At 39.8% G+C, this 20,681-nt stretch overlaps 1 protein-coding gene and 1 long non-coding RNA gene across 2 annotated transcripts in view; both read left to right on the top strand.

The window, feature by feature from the left end:
• Positions 1-567: 567 nt before the first annotated feature.
• Positions 568-20,681, top strand: part of LOC103506863 (EH domain-containing protein 1) — a 25,714-nt gene continuing 5,600 nt past the window's right edge. The window contains exons 1-7 of the mRNA XM_008471286.3: positions 568-925; positions 7,968-8,989; positions 9,534-9,717; positions 10,361-10,424; positions 10,558-10,679; positions 11,104-11,382; positions 12,067-12,260. Of these exons, the coding sequence (XP_008469508.1) occupies positions 8,915-8,989; positions 9,534-9,717; positions 10,361-10,424; positions 10,558-10,679; positions 11,104-11,382; positions 12,067-12,260 (918 nt within the window). The 5' untranslated portion in view covers positions 568-925; positions 7,968-8,914. The remainder of the gene's footprint in view (positions 926-7,967; positions 8,990-9,533; positions 9,718-10,360; positions 10,425-10,557; positions 10,680-11,103; positions 11,383-12,066; positions 12,261-20,681) is intronic.
• LOC113466510 lies at positions 19,227-19,632 on the top strand. Its single transcript, XR_003390889.1, has 2 exons — positions 19,227-19,349; positions 19,602-19,632. It is a non-coding gene; the product is annotated as an uncharacterized LOC113466510 (long non-coding RNA).

Below are 20,681 nucleotides of genomic sequence, written 5' to 3'. Positions count from 1 at the left end.
TAAATAAAAATTACATCATTTCTTTTAAAATAAATTAATATGGAAAACTTTTAAAAAATACAGAACTTTATCAACTCGGTGTAAAAATTAGCGTTTGAACTTTCGTTTGGAAAAGTCTAGAACTTAGACGAAAAGGTTTCCGGAACTTGTGTTATCATCAAAGTAACTGCTCAGGTCTTATCGTCCTGAAATCGAAGAGAGAACGAAGACAGGATAGGAGAAAGAGGTTTGATAGAGGGAACTGTAACTGTTAAGGTTCATCATTCCGAAAGCGAAGGCAGAAGGAAGACAGGATAGGAGAAAGACAGCCGTTCTAAGAACGAACATTATATCGGTTCAGGATAAAATCCGCCCCGGGCGGGAATCGAACCTGCGGCCCAGGCAGACGCGCAGCTAACTTTTTTGTGAACGAGCCCTCACGGAGTCACAGCACAGCTCACGAGGTATCGAATCGAAAGTATCGAAACGCTCAGAATCGATTAATCGAAATCGACGGCCGTTTTCAACGAGCACAAAAATTCACTTTCACAACAAAAAATTTCCACCTCTCGAAAAAAGAAAAACTTTTCGTGGCAGAAAAAAAGGTAATTTTTCCAAGTGAGTTTTAAATAAAAATTACATCATTTCTTTTAAAATAAATATGGAAAACTTTTAAAAAATACAGAACTTTATCAACTCGGTGAAAAAATTAGCGTTAAAACTTTCGTTTGGAAAAGTCTAGAACTTAGACGAAAAGGTTTCCGGAACTTGTGTTATCATCAAATTTTTTTATCACTGCAATTTTCGTTAAACCAAGTTCTTTTCAAGTTTTTGGCTTTAATAAATAACATTTGTGAGATTTTAGTGATTAAAGTTCACATTTGGAAAAGTGCTGGCGAGTTTTTCCTTTGGATTTGAACGGTGGAATTGCCTGTAAACTGTGAAGGTATGTGAAATTTTCCCCCAGCGTAAAACTCTAGTATGTTAGGATCCTATCTGCAGAAGTCAATTTCTCGTTTTCCTATGTTGAATAGAGCACAGTTTTCCTACATAGGGATTTTTCATTTCCACACTGGCACATTTAAAATAATAAGCATACGTACACCTACCTACTTGTCTATTTTTTGGTGTTTGCTCAACTAGCTCAAAATGGGAGTACCTACATTTTTGAGGCTAACGGGAGACTGGAAAATCCCAAGATCTCACAGTACCTACTTAGGTATTACTCATTTACTATTATGGTTATTTAAATTCAGATTATTTTAATTGTGTACAAGCCAGCCTAGTTAGCTTAGTTGGTAGTGTGTCTGCCTTTTAAGCGCTAGGTTGCAGGTTCAATTCCCGCCCAGGGTTTCGGCCATGCCTTTTCCACAAGTTTGGCCATGCCTCGGGATGAACTAGCGGGATTCCGGAGCGAAGCGACGGAATTCAGCTAGTGCACTCATATTCCCATTGCAAATGGCGCGCCATCAGAATTGGCCCCGGTTTCGAAAGGAAAACACAACTACAGACTACAGTACTGGGCACTCCTGCCTTAGAAGCGCCAGGTCATGCGTTCAATTCCCGCACGGGGCGAAATTTATTCCGAAACGTTCGTTCTCAGAACGGCTGGCTTTCTCCTATCCTATTTTCTTTCTTCGATTTCGGGACGATAAGACCTCCTTCGTTACAGTTCTATCAAACCCCTTTAAAAAAAATCCGTCCCTGAAGAGGCCAGAATCCTTGTCCAGGATGAGTGTGATAAATACAATCCTGAATCCTGTCATCAATTAACATGTACGGGTCTCGCGCTGTCTTGTCACGAAATTGTAATGTCCGCATTTAGCACTTGTAATGCATTTGTAATAGGATGGTACAGTTGTAATTAATTTGTAATAAGATAAACGCTAGAGGATGTGCATTTCCGTAAAAAAAATATAATGAAAGGACGATTCCGACGTAAAAATTTGTGAAAACCCCAAATTTTGAATATTTGATGCTAAAACGGCTAAAAAGTACATTTAAAAGGTAGAAAAATTCAAATATAGGCAATGAAATTTGTTGAGGTGTGTCCAAACATAGTGTGGACACTCTTTTAGAGGACGATAATTCGAAAATCAAAAACGTTGTACTTAGAACATAGAATAGAATAGAATAGAATATACCTTGTTTATCCTGCCAGAATGAGACTGAATAGTACCTTTACTCCCGCAGTCTAAACAGGGTCTTATATATTTCATAGGTATAGTTTGAACATATGTAAATAAAAAACCTTAAACGAAGTTCATAATAAACAATACGTTTGGTTCTCGGAATGGGCAGCTTGCTCCCTGTCCTTCTCTATTCGATTTCGGGACGATAGGACCTCCATTGTTACAGTTCCCTCTCTCTTTTTACTTTCCTTATCCTATAGGAAGGAAAGTAATTTAATCGGATCAAATTTTCGATGGTCAGTTTTTAGTGAAAAAACACGTTTTGAGGTCCCTAGAGCCTAAATACAAAGTTTCAGCCATTGGTCCGTGTGTGTGTCTGTGTGTCCTTCTGTCTGTCTGTAAACAAAATATCTCGAGAACGGTAATAGCTAGAGACTTTAAATTTGGCATGCAGCTGTCAAATGTGACAAGGATGCAACAAGAAACTTTTGGTTAAGATGGGTGCTGCGGTAGGCGGCATTTTGACCGCTTTTTGGCGGTTTTTAGCTATACTGACTAAACGGTTAGAGATATTGTAAACGTTACATCAAATTTTCGATGGTCAGTTTTTAGTGCCAAAACACGTTTTGAGGTCCCTAGAGCCTAAATCCAAAGTTTCAGCCGTGTGTGTGTCTATCTGTGGGTGTGTCTGTCTGTAAACAAAATATCTCGAGAACGGTGATACCTAGAGACTTTAAATTTGGCATGCAGCTGTCAAATGTGACAAGGATGCAACGAGAAACTTTTGGTTAAGATCGGTGCAACGGTTGGCGACATTTTACCGCTTTCTGGCGGTTTTAGGTGTAATTGAATAATATCTCGGGAACGGTATAAGCTAGAGACTTGAAATTTAGTGTGTAGTCCATAAATGTGATAAGAATGTAATACAAAACTTTTGATTAAGATAGGTGCTGCGGTAGGCGGTATTTTGACCGCTTTTTGGCGGTTTTCAGCTATACTGACTAAACGGTTAGAGATATTGTAAAAGTTACATTAGACGAACACCCCCCAAAAAAAAGATAACGTGATGGAAAATAACTTTACCTAGTGGTTATATTCTACTCAAAAGTGTAGCGTCTAGTGGTTGAAATATTATTTCTACATCAACTCATAACTTATTCATTGGGTTACCTCCTCGAACACCCTATCTTGTTCACATGACATTGACAGACTACTTAGAACATGTACTTATGACACAAGTGAAGTACTTATGACATATATCTATACTTACTTATGACCTAAACATTTATACATATACCGTAACCGTATAGAACCTCGATAATTTCAACTTCCATTATTTCAATTCCAAAAACCATTGTTTTTCCATCTTCCAAAGGATAACCTCTCTTATCAGAGGAAACTTCTATTTTTCAAAGGATATCCCATCCTATTTAAAAAAAAAGATCATAGAAAGAGATCATTTCAACTACCACCGGTCCCAATTAGTTGAAATAACCGAGGTTCTAAATATACACTTGTTTACAAACCTTTTTTTTTTTATTTTTTTTTTTTTTTTTTTTTTTTTCTTCAAAATAGGTTTGATAGAGGGAACTGTAACTGCCAAGGTCTTATCGTCCCGAAAGCAAAGAGCGAAGGAAGTCAGGATAGGAGAAAGCCAGCCGTTCCGAGAACGAACCTAGGATAAATTTCGTCCCGGACGGGAATCGAAGCACACCCTCTAAGCTAACTAGCAAACTAGGCTGACTGTGATTCTTTAGCTGTATTGAGCATTGTTCTACAAGTCATTGTACGTATTTCTGTCTACGAACAATCACACGTCAAATTGACATTGTCTCAGGACGAAAATGTAAACAACAAACCCTTTGTTTACATTCGCGAACTACACGGGAACAGAGAACTCTATTGTTTACAAAATAGTTTACATCAGCGGTTCCCAAACTTTTTTTTTCTATGCGGCCCTCTTTTTTTTAATTGTGAACGCTCCGCAGCCCCTTTACTGTATTTTATGATGTGAACTTCCCGAGGTTTTGAAGTCCTTCACGGCCCACTCGGGGGCCGCAGTCGGGCGCCGCGGACCCCAGTTTGGGAATCACTGGTTTACATAACAAACCGTACCTACTTTTAGCAGACATATAAAATCATGAATGCAAATGCAGTTGGAAAACCTAGAATCATGAATTCGCCATTGATCGATTTTATTATAGTGTGTCCAGATCAATGTGACAGCAAAAAAATAGGCATTGTTGCCAAACATGACACATGTGCAACCCGACGAAACTTTTACAAAAAGGTTCAAGACTTTAGAACAATATTTTTATTATATTATTTCTCAGTTTTTCTTCTCCTTCTCCTTCTTCGGGAGATAGAAAAAGGAAGGGAGAGAGAGAGAGAAAAAGAAAGAAGGATTGAAAGGCAAAAGAGATTGGTGAGGGAAAGGTTTGTTTGCTGGAAAAATACTCATTGTGAAACAAGTTTGAAGTGCAAGCTTCCTGGAAATTTCCAAAGAATAGAGACAGGCAAAAAAATACATGACTACCTACTTACTTAATACTTATGTATAATATATAAGTTTATTTATATCTAGTAAGAAGACAAAGTACCTAGATATCTGAGAATATAAGTACTTATGTGATATTGGATTGTATGGCTCTCTCATAGCTTGGCATGAGTCATACGACTCGTGTGGCATGATTTGGGAATGAGATAATATGAGTATTTACCATGACTTATCATGAGCACAAGTTACTCATTAGACTGGAATCTAGAAAAAAAGAAACCCTAGAGTTATACAACTTGCTGTTTTTTTTTTTTTTTTTTTTTAAGAAGAACTTGGGTAGGTAGTTAATTAAAAAGTCTTGCAACTCATGCCGAAGAGGTCTATTTACCTACTATTTATGATTGATGTGGCTTCTTACTTTCTGTGTCCTTGAGATAGGCATGGCACCTATCAATGTAACCCCTTTTTTTATGAACCAATTTTTCCTTTCTATTACCCACAATAGGTAATAGAAAACCTATATCTACTTTGTATTTGTAACAAAATGAAGTTAGTAGGTAAGTAAGTATCTACCTAGTACCTATTAGGTGAAAATTTAAAACAAAATCCACAGAATAAAATTACTGATTTCAAGTACCTCCTCTGTCCACATTTCATTCCCCTGTGAAGTGAAAAGTTTTAAATATCAAAATTACATGAGTACCTACCTATCTTGTTGATGTTAGAAGGGAGAGAGTGAGAGACAGATGAGGTGAGTGAGAGAGAAAGGCATTTTTTTTTTTTTTGCATCAGCAATCACCATTATTTTCCAGCTCTAAATAAGTAGTAAAGCATATACTAAGTACTAAGTTAATAAAGAGGTGCCAATCAATACTTGGTCTATCATGGAGTGACTGTCCTCTCTTGGTATCTTACTCTTTATCATTTATCAATTAGGTAATTAAGAGAGTAACCAGACATGTAATGACCTCCTGCAGCCCATTTATTGATTTAATAAAATTAAATAGACAAAGAAATTTGAGCAATTGACCAATTAATTTCTTTAATGGAATTAATTCCAAGGAGAAGGAGAACAAGAAAAAGAAGGAAGGAGGACAAGAAGAAGGAGTCAAAGTAGAAGAAAGGAGGGAAAATTTGGGCGAAGAAGAACTAGCAGGAGTATAAGAATAAGGAGGAAGAGGATTTGGGGGAGGAGGAGAAGAAGAAGAAGAAGTAGAAAGAATAGAATGAAAAAGAAGAAAAAGACGAAGAAGAAGGAGGAGAAGGATATATCCCTCTCACTCCATCATGTGAAGAGTCCTTTATCGTGGAATGTTTAGTTACATAAGGGCTTGCATAACTCTAGAAGGGGGTCTAGGGCCTTCCCCACATGACAGAGTAGTGTTATCAAGTATCTACCTACCTATCTGATAGGTAGGTAGGTAGGTAGGTAGGTGTCTACTTAGACCAATCAACTTTTTTTTTGTAATGGAATTAATTGAGGAGGAGAAAAAGAAAAATGAGGAAGAGAAAAAGAAAGAGAAGCCAATGTACAAGAAAAAAGGGGGGGGGAGTTAGAAGAAGAAGTAGAACTAGCATAAGGAGAAGAAGAAGGAGGAGTAAATCAAGTTAGAAAGAAGAAGAAGTAGCATAAGGAGAAGAAGAAGAAGAAGAAGGAGGAGGAGGAGGAGGAGGAGGAGGAGGAGGAGAAGAAGAGGAGTAAATAAAGTTGGAAAGAAGAAGAAGTAGAAGGAGCATAAGAAGAGGGGGAGAAGGAGAAGCAAAAAGAAAAAGAGGAAGGAGAAGAAGAGGAGGAAGAAAACATCGAAAGAAAAAGAAGCATCTATCACTTTATCATGTGAAGAGTCCTTTATCATGGAATGTTTAGTTATGTACATAAGGGCTTGCATAGCTCTAGAAGGGGGTCTAGGGCCTTCCCCACATGACAGAGTAGTGTTATCAAGTACCTACCTATCTATCTGATAGGTAGGTGTCTAACTTAGACCTATGTTCTTGGGAAGGATAGGCCCATACCCCATACCTACTCTAGTTATCTTTAGTTATGTACATAAGGGCTTGCATAGCTCTAGAAGGGGGTCTAGGGCCTTCCCCACATGACAGAGTAGTGTTATCAAGTACCTACTTATATCTATCTGATAGGTAGGTAGGTGTCTAACTTAGACCTATGTTCTTGGGAAGGATAGGCCCATACCTACCCTAGTTATCTAACCTCCCTATCTTGATCAATATTAATGTTACTTCATTTTCTAGTTATCTAACCTCCCTATCTTGATCAATATTAATTTTACTTCATTTGAAGAAGCTAAGAACCTCTTCACAAATTCGTGGATAATGAAGTTTGTGTTGTTCTTGTTGTTGTTGTTGGCCCTTTACTCCCGCAGTCTAAACAAGGTCTTATATATTTCATAGGTATAGTTTGAACATATGTAAATAAAAAACCTTGTTTAAATATTAAAAAAAAAAATATGTTGTATGTTGATTCTCTCACCTTCCTTTTTAACGCTAGGTCGCGGGTTCGATTCCCGCCCGGGGTGAACTTCATAATAAACAATACGTTTGGTTCTCGGAATGGTCAGCTTGCTCCCTGGTCCTTCTCTCTTTGCTTTCAGGGCGATAGGACCTCCATTGTTACAGTTCCCTCTCTCTTTTTACTTTCCTTATCCTATAGGAAGGAAAGTAATTTAATCGGGTCAAATTTTCGATGGTCAATTTTTGGTGCCAAAACACGTTTTGAGGTCCCTAGAGCCTAAATGCTAAGTTTCAGCCATTGGTCTGTCTGTCCTTCTGTCTGTCTGTAAACAAAATATCTCGAGAACGGTAAGAGCTAGAGAAGTAGAGACTTTAAATTTGGCATGCAGCTGTCAAATGTGACAAGGATGCAACAAGGAACTTTTGGTTAAGATCGGTGCAACGGTTGGCGACATTTTACCGCTTTCTGGCGGTTTTAGGTGTAATTGAATAGTATCTCGGGAACGGTATAAGCTAGAGACTTGAAATTTGATATGTAGTCCATAAATGTGATAAGGATGTAATTCAAACTTTTGGTTAAGATAGGTGCTGCGGTAGGCGGTATTTTGACCGCTTTTTGGCACCTTTCGACCGCTTTTTGGCGGTTTTCAGCTATACTGACTAAACGGTTAGAGATATTGTAAACGTTACATTAGACGAACACCCAAATAAGCTATTATATTTTTTTTTATTTTTTTTTTTTTTAATGAGATAAACAAGAAATATTTCTTATCTATGTATCTTTTTCCTCTCTTTTCAAAATAATCAAATCTGTTTCAATTATTTCATTTTCTATTCATTTCATTTTGTTCAACACCATTCTAATCAGTGCACTTTTGATCTTTTTCCAGGAAACTAAGAAAGGAGAATCGGAGAAGAGTAAAAAAAAGGAAAAATAGAGGAAAGTGGCCGAATAAAGGCCCCCTTGAACGCCCAACACCGCGGAACGCTTTCAATATTCGGCCTTGGACCGTCAGCCTTCAAGATCCTCTTCAAACACGAGTAGTCCTCGTAGGATAGACACCCCCTAGATTGGACACCCAAAAAGCCCTTGTAGGGTAGCCACCTCCTCGATTGGACACCTAGACTACAGGCGGGCTGTTTAAACCCCGCCAAATCGACTTTCTTAATCATTCCAACTGCCTCACTGCCCTTGGAAGCTTTCCTTGAAGAGAAACCTCAGGAAGAGAAGCCCTGAGTTACCAATTTTTTAGCGACAGAAGAAGTTCTGGCTACAGAAAATTTCATTCCGCTGAAAACTGCCCCGTTCCCGTTCTTTTTGGCGAGTAAATCTGTCCAGCCCGAAGTGGTCAACTCTCTCCCGCGTTGTTGAAAACCCCCCGTCCGGGCCTTCTCCTTCCCCCGTGATCAGCTTCTCACGCCGGTCAAATTTCCTTACCCCGGATCGTTGTCCTTCTCACGGACAAAGCTCCGCTCTCCGCCAGCCAGGACACCAGCCTAGGTCTGCGTTTCTGCGCGCCTGAGGGACCTCTCCCCCGCGCCAGCTAGACGGTCGTCGATACCTTTTTTTGCGCGGGCCAAGCAGCTCTTCCCGCGTCAGCGTAAGGGTCTTCAGTGATCTTTCTTTCCCCGCGGGCCAAGCACTCCTGCCCGCCCCAGCCCAAGGGTCTTCATTGATCTTTCTTTCCCCGCGGGCCAAGCACTCCTCCCCGCCCCAGTCTAAGGATCTACCTTGACCTTTCTTTCCCCGCGGCCGAAGCACCTCTTCCCGCGTCAGTCTAAGGGTCTTCTGTGATCTTTCTTTCCCCGGTGACACCGTTTCTCCCCCGCCAGAATCATGTTCAGTTGGATGAGCAAAAATGAGGACTCCTCGCCCGAAATGTACGAAACAGTGCTGGAAGGTCTGAAAAAGGTAAGAACCCCAAAAAACACTTTTATTTTATTTGCCTCGGGGGTGTAGAGGTCAAGACGCTCGTATGGTAAACAGGAGGGCGTAGGTTCAATCCCAGCTGAGGTATGGAATTTTTGTTTTATTTTATTTTTTAATCAATTCAATTTTTTTTCTTTTTTTTGATCACAGTAAAAAATCAAATCAATTCATGAATCTTTGCTGTAAAGCAGAGAGCTTTTTCACAACTTTTGTATCACAGCATTACTAAGTGCCTCCTTTACTATCGATTTTCAAGTACTCGTATCATCAATTTACATTGGTAAAGTCGCCACTGACGCTACTCGGTTAAAGTAGCCGTCCTCAAGACGCTGAGTGCATCCCAAACTCCAAGGACAGAGTCTGAAAAACTTCGATCCCGCCGGGAATCAAACTCGGGACCTCCGGAGTGCAAGCCTGGTGTGATATCCACTCGGCCACGGAGGTTTCTAGGTTTCCTTCATTTATTACACTTTGTTTTGTTTTGTTTTTGTTCATGCGATATTCTCTTGTATTTTGCTTTCTTTAGGTGTACAAAAACAAACTTCTCCCGCTCGAGCAAGCCTATCACTTTCACGACTTCCACTCTCCGCCGTACGAAGATGCAGATTTTGACGCCAAGCCCACCGTGATGTTGGTGGGGCAGTATTCAACCGGAAAGACCACGTTCATTCGGTACCTGCTCGAACGGGACTTTCCTGGCATTCATATAGGTGAGTTATAACGTCACAGTTCACTTTTTTTTTTTTTAAGAAGTTTGACAGAGGGAACTTTAACTGCTATGGTCTTATCGTCCCGAAATCGAAGAGAGAAGCAAGACAGGATAGGAGGAAAGCCAGCCGTTCCGAGAACGAACATTATTCCATCAGGATAAAATCCGCCCCGGGCGGGAATCAAACCCGCGGCCTAGCGCTTACAAGGCAGACGCGCTACCAACTAAGCTAACTAGGCTGGTTTCACAGTACACCTCAGTGTAAGGGTTGTGCAAGGTTTTCAAATGTGTGGCGCTCTGTACAACACAAAATATAATCTTACACAGAAACGCGCGCAGGTTCTCGTTTCCTCTCTGAAACCTGAAAGTAGTGAAAGAACACCTGAGATCTATGTCTAACTGATGAGTTCAAATAAGAATGAAACGCGGATCCCGGGTACGGCTGAAAAGGTCTTCCTGTCAATCTACCTGATGAGCACACACACTATCAGGTAGACCTAACGGGCGGACCTGATCAGGTGTACCTCTCAGGTCTACCTGATAGTGAGTGGCTGGCCTGAGGAAAGGCGAAAAACCGCAGACCCTGAACACGGGAAAAGGCGAGGAAAAAGAAATTATTCTAATGGCAACCGGTTTTATTTCAGGTCCGGAACCGACCACGGACCGGTTCATAGCTGTCATGTACGACGAACGAGAGGGCTCCGTCCCTGTTTTGTTTTTTTTTTTTTTTTTTTTTTTTTTTTTTTTCATAAATTTATTTAAAAGGGGCACGACTTCGAATGTCATTAGCCCCTTGATGTTTGTTTGATGTTGTTGTTGTTGTTGTTGTTGCATCCTATTTTGTGTTTGAAATTCTCGTGACTCGAAGACAACAGTTCAGCCCCCTGGACAAATTCGGCAAGTTCGGCAACTCCTTTCTAAACCGGTTCCAATGTTCTCTGGTCAATTCACCTGTACTCAAAGGTAAGAAGTCTTCTCTTCTTTTTTCTTTTCCTGTTGTTTTTAAACCCTATTTTTTGTTTGAAATTCTGAATTTCCCATTTTTGGTTCTTCCCCTATTAGCGGAGGAACATCAACAAATAAAAAAATAAATAGGCCATAACTCCGGCCCTGATTGTCGGATCCAGCTCGAATACAAAGATTTTCGTTCTTTATGCTGTTTCACATGGTGTGTCACATTTTGAAGTTGACCCTCCTGGGACCAACCCTGGCTCCGGCCAAAATTTAGCGAGTTAAAAAATGGTATTTTAAAAACACTACCTTAAATTTCAGCTTCTCATCTTTAGTCGTTCAAAAATTATTCAGGGGTCGCCGGACTTCATAAACACCCTGTATGAATATAAACTTAACCAATAATCACCAACAAATATTCTATTTCTCCCCGCAGGCATCTCCATCGTGGACACGCCCGGGATCCTGTCGGGCGAAAAGCAGCGCGTCGACCGCGGCTACGACTTCACCGGCGTTCTCGAGTGGTTCGCCGAACGCGTCGATCGGATCATACTTCTATTCGACGCACACAAGCTGGACATTTCCGACGAATTCCGCCGCTCGATCGAAGCGCTGCGGGGCCACGACGATAAGATTCGCATCGTGCTGAATAAGGCGGACATGGTCGATCATCAGCAGCTGATGCGGGTGTACGGGGCGCTCATGTGGTCGCTGGGTGAGTGCGCTTGAGGCTTTGGAAATATATCGGCAAAATCTAGGAAATTGTACTTGTGTTTCCTTTTCTTATGGTTTAACACAAGAATTGGACTCCGCCTATTACCCGGGTGTACGGGGCGCTCATGTGGTCGCTGGGTGAGTGCGCTTGAGGCTTTGGAAATATATCGGCAAAATCTAGGAAATTGTACTTGTATTCCCTTTTCTTATGGTTTAACACAAGAACTGGACTCCGCCTATTACTAACAGCATATTTACGCGTATGAATTGAATTTTGTCCAAACAGAATTCTGGGATCGATGCGTCGGTAGTTCTCCAGAGTACCTATAAGTGTAAAGTCTGGAGGTTGGTGTTTCGAATCCAGGTCAAGTCATGAAATTTATCTAGCTGTACTACCTGGGGAACGATATGTGTGGCAAGCATTTATGTATGCTTAACACAACTTTACGCGTATGAATTGAATTTTGTCCAAACAGATTTTTGGGATCGATGCGTCGGTAGTTCTCCAGAGTACCTATAAGTGTAAAGTCTGGAGGTTGGTGGTTCGAGTCCAGGTCAAGTCATGAAATTTATCTAGCTGTACTACCTGGGGAACGGTATGTGTGACAAGCATTTATGTATGCTTAGCACAATTGAAAATTCCTTCCTAGATGTAAATTTGATTTGCAACTTCACTCGGTTTCAGGCAAAGTTCTTCAAACCCCCGAGGTAGCCCGGGTCTACATAGGCAGCTTCTGGGACCAGCCTCTGGTGCACGACGTCAATCGACGCCTATTTGAAGACGAAGAACAAGACCTGTTCAAAGACTTGCAATCCCTGCCGCGAAACGCAGCCCTGCGCAAACTAAACGACCTGATTAAACGGGCACGACTTGCCAAGGTAAGTAAAAAGTTTCGCCTGAGGCGCGGCACCAAACAGCTGAAACTAGAAGCTACAACAGCTATTAACAGACTATTTTCTAGTCTATAAGTAAAAAGTTTCGCCTGAGGCGCTGCACCAATCAGCTGAAACTTGAAGCTACAACAGCTATTAACAGACTATTCGACCATTTGGTGCCGCCAAGTAAAAGAGGCGATGCTCGGCCGGAGGAGTAGTGGACGATATTTGGTGCCGCGTGCCTATCTGGGTGATCGATGTGACCAATATTTGGTGCTGTTTTACCTCCGGCTTCAAGAAAATGGCCTAGGTCAATTTTTGACATTGGCTAGCAACAACATATTTGGGGCCGCTAACGAAAATGGCCTAATAGTCAATTTTTGACATTAACTAAGAACATATTTGGTGTCGCTAACGCTTGAATTTGGTACCAATCTTTGGTTCTGGCCAATATTTGTTACCGCTATCACCTGAACGATCTAGCCAATATTTGGTACAATTACCTCTTGAATGATTCAACCAGTGTTTGGTACTATCACCTCTTGAATAATAATGATCTGGCCAATATTTGGTACCGTTACCATCTAGCCTCGGGTCGGCCTGACTACGATCTAGCCAATATTTGGTACTATTACCTCTTGAATGGTCCGGCCAGTGTTTGGTACCGTTACCATCTATCCTCGGGCTCACGTACTGTGACGTGGCCAGTATTTGGCACCGCTATCACCTGAACGATCTGGCCAATATTTGGAATTATTACCTCTTGAATGATGTCACCAATATTTGGGACCGTTACCATCTTGACTATCTGGCCAATATTTGGTACCGTTACCATCTAGCCTCGGGCCGACACACTGTGAACTGACCATTATTTAGTACCTCTACCGTGTGGCGGACACGACTTTGAAGTGGCCCATTTTTGGTACCGATACCCGATTTTTTTTTTTTTTTTTTTTTTTTTTAATTCTAAAACGATGACAATGTGCTTTGCATGATAATGAAAGACGGCGTAATGATTATCGTATATTCAAAGGAAGGACTATCTCCGGAACTACTTGGTATTAAGAGCTCAAATTTTCAAGGTATGTTTATATACCTTACCTAAATATGTGCCCTGAATTTCAAAAGTTTATCTTTAGAGGAATCCGATCTATGAAGGTGAGAAAAACCTTTCGAATCGGTTCGGGTAAAGATACACAGGCGTGCTACATAGGGCGTTTATTATACTCGAGGGTCGACCAATACCAATGAACTAAATAGAACACTAACAAAGGAAAAAGCACCTAAAAACATCCTCAACAAAGCCCCAATCAGACTCGAAATGTAAAGAGCAAATTTCCACCCTTGTGTTGAACACCCAAGTTCAATAAGAATCGGACCAGCCGCTGTGAAGTTGCGGTAGAAACAAACTACTCTCACGTCACGTGAGCTCATGGAGAAAGATGTAGTTCAAAGTACTCCTATAATATAGTAGATGATTTCGTTCACGATAGCTACACTGCCCTCACGCTTTCACGCTTCTGCCGTGTAGTTATTATGGGAGTACTTTGAACTACATCTTTCTGACTCCCCATGAGCTCACGTGACGTGAAGGTGTATCTACCTACCTAGCTTCACGGTTATGCAAACATAGGATAAGGCCTCTACGGTTTTTTTTTTTTTTTCTAGGGTAAAAGACTAGGTGGGTTGAAATGATTACAAATAGTGAAGAAGTATATGTTTATCATTTCAACCCACCTGGTCAAGATGGACCTTCAGAAAGTTGCAGAATCTTCAATCTATCGTTTGGGTAAAAGGATTGAAAATTCTGGGGTAAAGGGACTTCTCGTCCCTTTTCTTTCTGTGTATTTACCTATCTTTGCTACTTGAATCTTTTCATGTCGCTTGCGGTATTCGAACTGCGGTCTTCATTTCACCTTAGAACGATTAAACTCTCTCTTATCACAAACGAAACGGTTTAATCTCACCTGTTGATAATAGTTGAGTCAACATTCCACATTATCTGAAATAAAATAGTTTAAACACATTAGGAGAGTGAAAGATTAAGTTAAACACATTAGTAGAGTGAAAGATTAAGTTAAACACATTAGGAGAGTGAAGTGGTTTAACTTAAAGACATTAGGAGTTTAGCTTAAACATCTTATTAGAGCGAATGATTCTTTGCTAGACACTGCTTGAACTGGCAGAACTTGGAAAAAATCGCCTCCTTACTAAATCTAAAAGAAGAAAAACAAGCTGGGTCCGTCCCTCCGGGAATTTTTTGGCCCGTAGTTTATTCGATCGTGGTTAAAGAATACCTATGTACCTACCTAATTTGTTTAATATTCAGTTTATTATTATTCTTGATTTGATTTTTTTATTTTACTTTCATGTAATGATTTAAAATCAAGACTAGAGGCCGTTCTCCCTTTATTCCCAATATAGTGTGCAAGTCACCCATCTATTTATTGGCCTTCCTCGGCGTAGCTTAACATAGGTAACGCTGAAACCGGTCTTAAATGATCGACTGAAGTGTTATCTAAAACTTTCTCTCTTTGAGTTCATAGGTCGTCGCGACAAATTTCAAGATTAGAGCTCATTTGTGTGAGAAAATGTGAAAAAAATCCCCCAAAAACCAGTTTTTTTTGGTTTTTTGGCTTTATGGTTTTCTGGACAAAATTTGCACCACTATTTTCGTGATCCTGGTAAAAAGACCTTTAATTTGATATATAGGTCGACCAGGTTTGGATAAGTCCTTCTATGGGGACAGACAGACCGACAGAGTGACAGACACCGAAGCGAATACAATAGTCCGTCCCTTATACCTTTTTATTACTATTGTAATAATAAAGGAAGGACGGACTAAAAATTCAAAAATTTCGGCCAATCAGATTGCTCAAAAAGAGTTTCTAAAACTTAAGTGGAGTTTAACTTTGTGGCCCTGGCCCTTAGAGAATTTTTTTTCCTCCTAAAAGTAGTTAATTTGTTTGTTTATTTTTATTTCACTTTGCTTTTGATTTTCTTGCCCCCCCCTCTGCATTTTTAAATTAAATGTTTTATTTTAAATTATATATTTTATTTTAAATTATACAGAATGTCCAAAAATAAACGATACATTTTAAATATTTTGGAAACTAATGAAGATAGAAAATTCGCGTTTTCACCGATTGTCCTAACTTTTTGGGGGACATTTATTGGTGACCTCTGGAATTTCACCAGGTGTTCCCTTCAAGATCATGTCAGCGAAAACACGAATTTTCTATCTTCATTAGGTTTCAAGATATTTGAATGTATCGTTTATATTTAGACACCCTGTATAGCTATATTTTTAATTTAAATTTAATTAATTTTCCCGGGAAGCTCGACACTATAATATAGCATTCCAACAGCCTAAATCAGGGGAAGTAACCCGATAATAGAGTTCTTCCACCCTAAACTTGTAGCACCCTTTTTTTATACTTTGATACAAAGACATCATTTTCCCATATTACTGGGAAGATTAACACAAGGCTATCTTTGCACAAGTCCCTCTACAGGGTTAGGTAGCGTGCAAAAAGAAACTTACCTACTTTTACCAATCACATAACCTATAAATAAAGTTAAACAAATATATATTTCTATTTTTATGTATGTGTTACAAAAAAAACAGCGTTTTCCATTTCTCTATTTATTTAGCAACACACCAAAGGTCCTGGGTTCGATTCCCGGCTTGGTTGAAGGTTTTTCATTTTTGTGCATGGGTCACTAATTAGGAGATCTTGACCTCATGAGTAGCACTTACAGATTACATGTCAAAGATCTGTCCCTGAGTAATTGGGATGGGGGCTGGTTATACACAGGTATCTCATAAAAAAAGTACCCAATACAAAATAATAAATATAATTTAGTTAAAAACCTGGGACCATCGTCTCTGATTGTTTAAACTTCAATGCCCTTTTAATATTAATGATAATAATAACAATTACGTTTGTTATTAAAAGCCCATAGTTGAAAACTTACTATGTACTTACCTGAGAAAAAAAGTTCCAGTCAAAGATCTGTCCCTGAGTAATTGGGATGGGGGCTGGTTATACACAGGTATCTCATAAAAAAAGTACCCAATACAAAATAATAAATCTAATTTAATTAAAAACCTGGGACCATCGTCTCTGATTGTTTAAACTTCAATGCCCTTTTAATAATAATGATAATAATAACAATTACGTTTGTTATTAAAAGCCCATAGTTGGAAACTTACTATGTACTTACCTGAGAAATAAAGTTCCATAATAATAATAATATAATACCAATAATAATAAAAAACTTCGTTCACCCTATAAATTTTAATACAAAATTTTGACCTCTCTCTGTTCCCAGCCCTGCGAGACGCCGGTCGACTTTCGCGCCGAGCAGTGCGCCCAATACAACGGCCAGCTCTACAATGGGCAGGCGGCAATTTGGGCGCCCCATATCGAGGCCGAAAACCCGTGCGCCTTAACGTGTATCACTCAGAATGGGGACATAGTTACTTTGAATTCCCGAGTCCAAGATGGAACGAGATGTACGGGCGCCAGTCTGGATATGTGTATCAACGGACTATGCCAGGTGAGTGTCCCTTGAAAGTCATAGAGCCCTTGAAAGTAACAATAGAATAGAAATAGGTCCTTGAAAGTCACAATAGAATAGACGATAGCTCTTGAAATAGGGCCCTTGAAAGTCACAATAAAATATAAATAGGGCCCTTGGAAGTCACAATTGAATATAAATAGGGCCCTTGAAAGTCACAATTGAATAGAAATAGGTCCCTTGAAAGTCACAATATAATAGAAATAGGGCCTTTGAAAGTTACAATAGAATAGATTATACCTCTTGAAATAGGACCCTTGAAAGTAATAATAGAATAGAAATAGGGCCCTTGAAAGTAATAATAGAATAGAAATAGGGCCCTTGAAAGTAATAATAGAATAGAAATAGGGCCCTTGAAAGTCACAAAAGAATAGACTCTACCCCATTATCTAATGTTACCGTGGGTGCCCCCCAGAGCTAGAAAGCATACGTCTGGGAGGTTTCACATAGTTTTCCTAAGTTTTAAAAGAAGCAATTTTGTGCAGAAACTTTTGACCGCGATAGTGAAGAAAACACTCGTAATTCGGGGAAAACATACCAAAACTTGACCAAACTATTCAAAAACTACAAAGTACCCCCAAACTTTAAAGAAAGTATTTATCTACCAGCAGACGAACTTTCTCATAGAAAGCATTTACAACGTTTGAACTTTTGAGAACCTTAGGGAGAACGGTGTTAACTCGTTAAGAGTAGTCGCGATTATATGAGTGAAATACCCCCCACAAATGCATCAGCTATTACTATTTGGAAGGTGATTAGGGGCAACTACTATAAACTCAAATGTCCGGGCCCACAATTAATGAATGGCCCGGGCCCCAAATAGTTACTAATTACTCCCATAGTTGAAAAAAGGTATAGGTATTTGTAATTTTACTGACATTTTAATAGTTACATATTTTTCATAAATGATTAAACATATTTTAAATTGAATTTACTGGTGGACATACATATTATCTCGTGATTTAATGAGATATACCCACCAGCAAATTAGAACAAATTAATTTTTTTTTTTTTTCCTTTAAAGCGCTTTAACACTACGTACAGTAGGTCGTTCGCGCTGAATATAAATTAATTTTAAAATTCAATTTAGAACCAAATATAATCTGGAGGCAGGTCTAATCTAAACCAAACCATACTTCCCCGACTTTACTTCCCCATTCTCCCGTTTCGCAGAAAGTGGGCTGCGATCTCCGCATCGGGTCGGACCTCACGGTCGACTCCTGTGGCGTATGCGGCGGCGACGATACGACCTGTTCCGGCGCCGGACCGGCCTACTACTACTGGTCCGTCGTTCAGGCGGCCGCATGTAGTCGGCCGTGCGGTGGAGGGGTGCGTCGGCCGGAGCTGAAATGCCGCAATCGTGTGACGGAGGAAGAGGTGAAGCATGAGTTGTGTAAGGTGGAGACCAAGCCGCGCGTTGTGGACGAGGCGTGTAACACGCAGCCTTGTGTCGCTAGGTAAGTTCAACGTCCAATCTAATCTGCCTTCCTTTTTTTTTAGCTAAATCCCCTTTTTTCTTCTTTTTTTAGACAAGTACAACCTTTCAGTCTCATTTGGGCAGGATAAACAGGAGATATATTATTCTATTCTACATATATGTAGCCTAGTGGTTATATTCTACTCAAAAGTGTAGCGTCTAGTGGTTGAAATATTATTTCTACATCAACTCATAACTTATTCATTGGGTTACTACCTCCTCGAACACCCTATCTTGTTCACATGACATGACATTGACAGACTACTTAGAACATGTACTTATGACACGAGTGAAGTACTTATAACATGTACTTATGACATATACCTATACTTACTTATGACCTAAACATTTATATCCATAACTTATTCATTGGGTTACCTCCTCGAACACCCTATCTTGTTCACATGACATTGACAGACTACTTAGAACATGTACTTATGACACGAGTGAAGTACTTATAACATGTACTTATGACACGAGTGATGTACTTATAACATGTACTTATGACATATACCTATACTTACTTATGACCTAAACATTTATACATATACCGTAACCGTATAGAACCTCGATAATTTCAACTTCCATTATTTCAACTCCAAAAACCATTGTTTTTTCCATCTTTCAAAGGATAACCTCTCTTATCAGAGGAAACTTCTATTTTTCAAAGGATATCCCATCCTATTTTTTTTAAAAAAAAAAAGATCATAGAAAGAGATCATTTCAACCTTGATCATTTCAACTACCAAATAACTGAGGTTTTAAATATACACTTATTTACAAACCGTACTCTCGAACCCATAAAATTCACAAAACTCTGCGTTAGATTGCTTTGGTAAAGGGACTTTTCAGCCTCATTTGGGCAGGATAAACAGGAGATATATTATTCTATTCTACATATATGTAGGCGCCGTACGAAGATGCAGATTTTGACGCCAAGCCCACCGTGATGTTGGTGGGGCAGTATTCAACCGGAAAGACCACGTTCATTCGGTATCTGCTCGAACGGGACTTTCCTGGCATTCATATAGGTGAGTTCTGACGTCACAATATACATAGGGCATAAAATGGAAAAAAAAAAAAATTCAAAAATTAGTTATTTTCATAGCATAACATGGCATACGAGTATCTCATAATTTAATGAGATATACCCACCAGCAAATAGGACATATTTTAAATTTCAATTTGGAGTATTTTGGAGAGCCAAATGTGGTCAGGACTATCAGGAGGTAGGTCCACACCAAACCAACCAACATCATTAATGGCAACCGGTTTTGTTTCAGGTCCGGAACCGACCACGGACCGGTTCATAGCGGTTGATAATTTCAACTTCCATTATTTCAACTCCAAAAACCATTGTTTTTTCCATCTTTCAAAGGATAACCTCTCTTATCAGAGGAAACTTCCATTTTTCAAAGGATATCCCATCCTATTTAAAAAAATAATAGAAAGTAAAAAAGATCATAGAAAGAGATCATTTCAACCTTGATCATTTCAACTACCACCGGTCCCAATTTGTTGAAATAATCGAGGTTCTAAATATACACTTGTTTACAAACTGTACTCTCGAACCCATAAAATTCACAAAACTCTGCGTTAGATTGCTTTGGTAAAGGGACTTTTCAGTCAGGATAAAATCCGCCCCGGGCGGGAATCAAACCCGCGGCCTAGCGCTTACAAGGCAGACGCGCTACCAACTAAGCTAACTAGGCTGGTTTCACAGTACACCTCAGTGTAAGGGTTGTGCAAGGTTTTCAAATGTGTGGCGCTCTGTACAACACAAAATATAATCTTACACAGAAACGCGCGCAGGTTCTCGTTTCCTCTCTGAAACCTGAAAGTAGTGAAAGAACACCTGAGATCTATGTCTAACTGATGAGTTCAAATAAGAATGAAACGCGGATCCCGGGTACGGCTGAAAAGGTCTTCCTGTCAATCTACCTGATGAGCACACACACTATCAGGTAGACCTAACGGGCGGACCTGATCAGGTGTACCTCTCAGGTCTACCTGATAGTGAGTGGCTGGCCTGAGGAAAGGCGAAAAACCGCAGACCCTGAACACGGGAAAAGGCGAGGAAAAAGAAATTATTCTAATGGCAACCGGTTTTATTTCAGGTCCGGAACCGACCACGGACCGGTTCATAGCTGTCATGTACGACGAACGAGAGGGCTCCGTCCCTGGTAACGCCCTCGTGGTCGACCCCAAGAAACAGTTCCGGCCCCTGGACAAATTCGGCAACTCCTTTCTCAACCGGTTCCAATGTTCTCTGGTCAATTCACCCGTACTCAAAGGTAAGTTTGTTTGTTTGTTTGTTTTTTTTTTTTTTTTTTTTTTTTTTTTTTTTTTTTATTTTTTTTAAA

This window comes from Diaphorina citri, unplaced genomic scaffold, assembly GCF_000475195.1.
Source record: "Diaphorina citri unplaced genomic scaffold, Diaci psyllid genome assembly version 1.1 scaffold13, whole genome shotgun sequence".
NCBI classification, from domain to species: Eukaryota; Metazoa; Arthropoda; class Insecta; order Hemiptera; family Psyllidae; genus Diaphorina; species Diaphorina citri.
The sequence above is the reverse complement of the archived record's forward strand: the minus strand, read 5'-3'. Positions and strand labels throughout refer to the sequence as shown.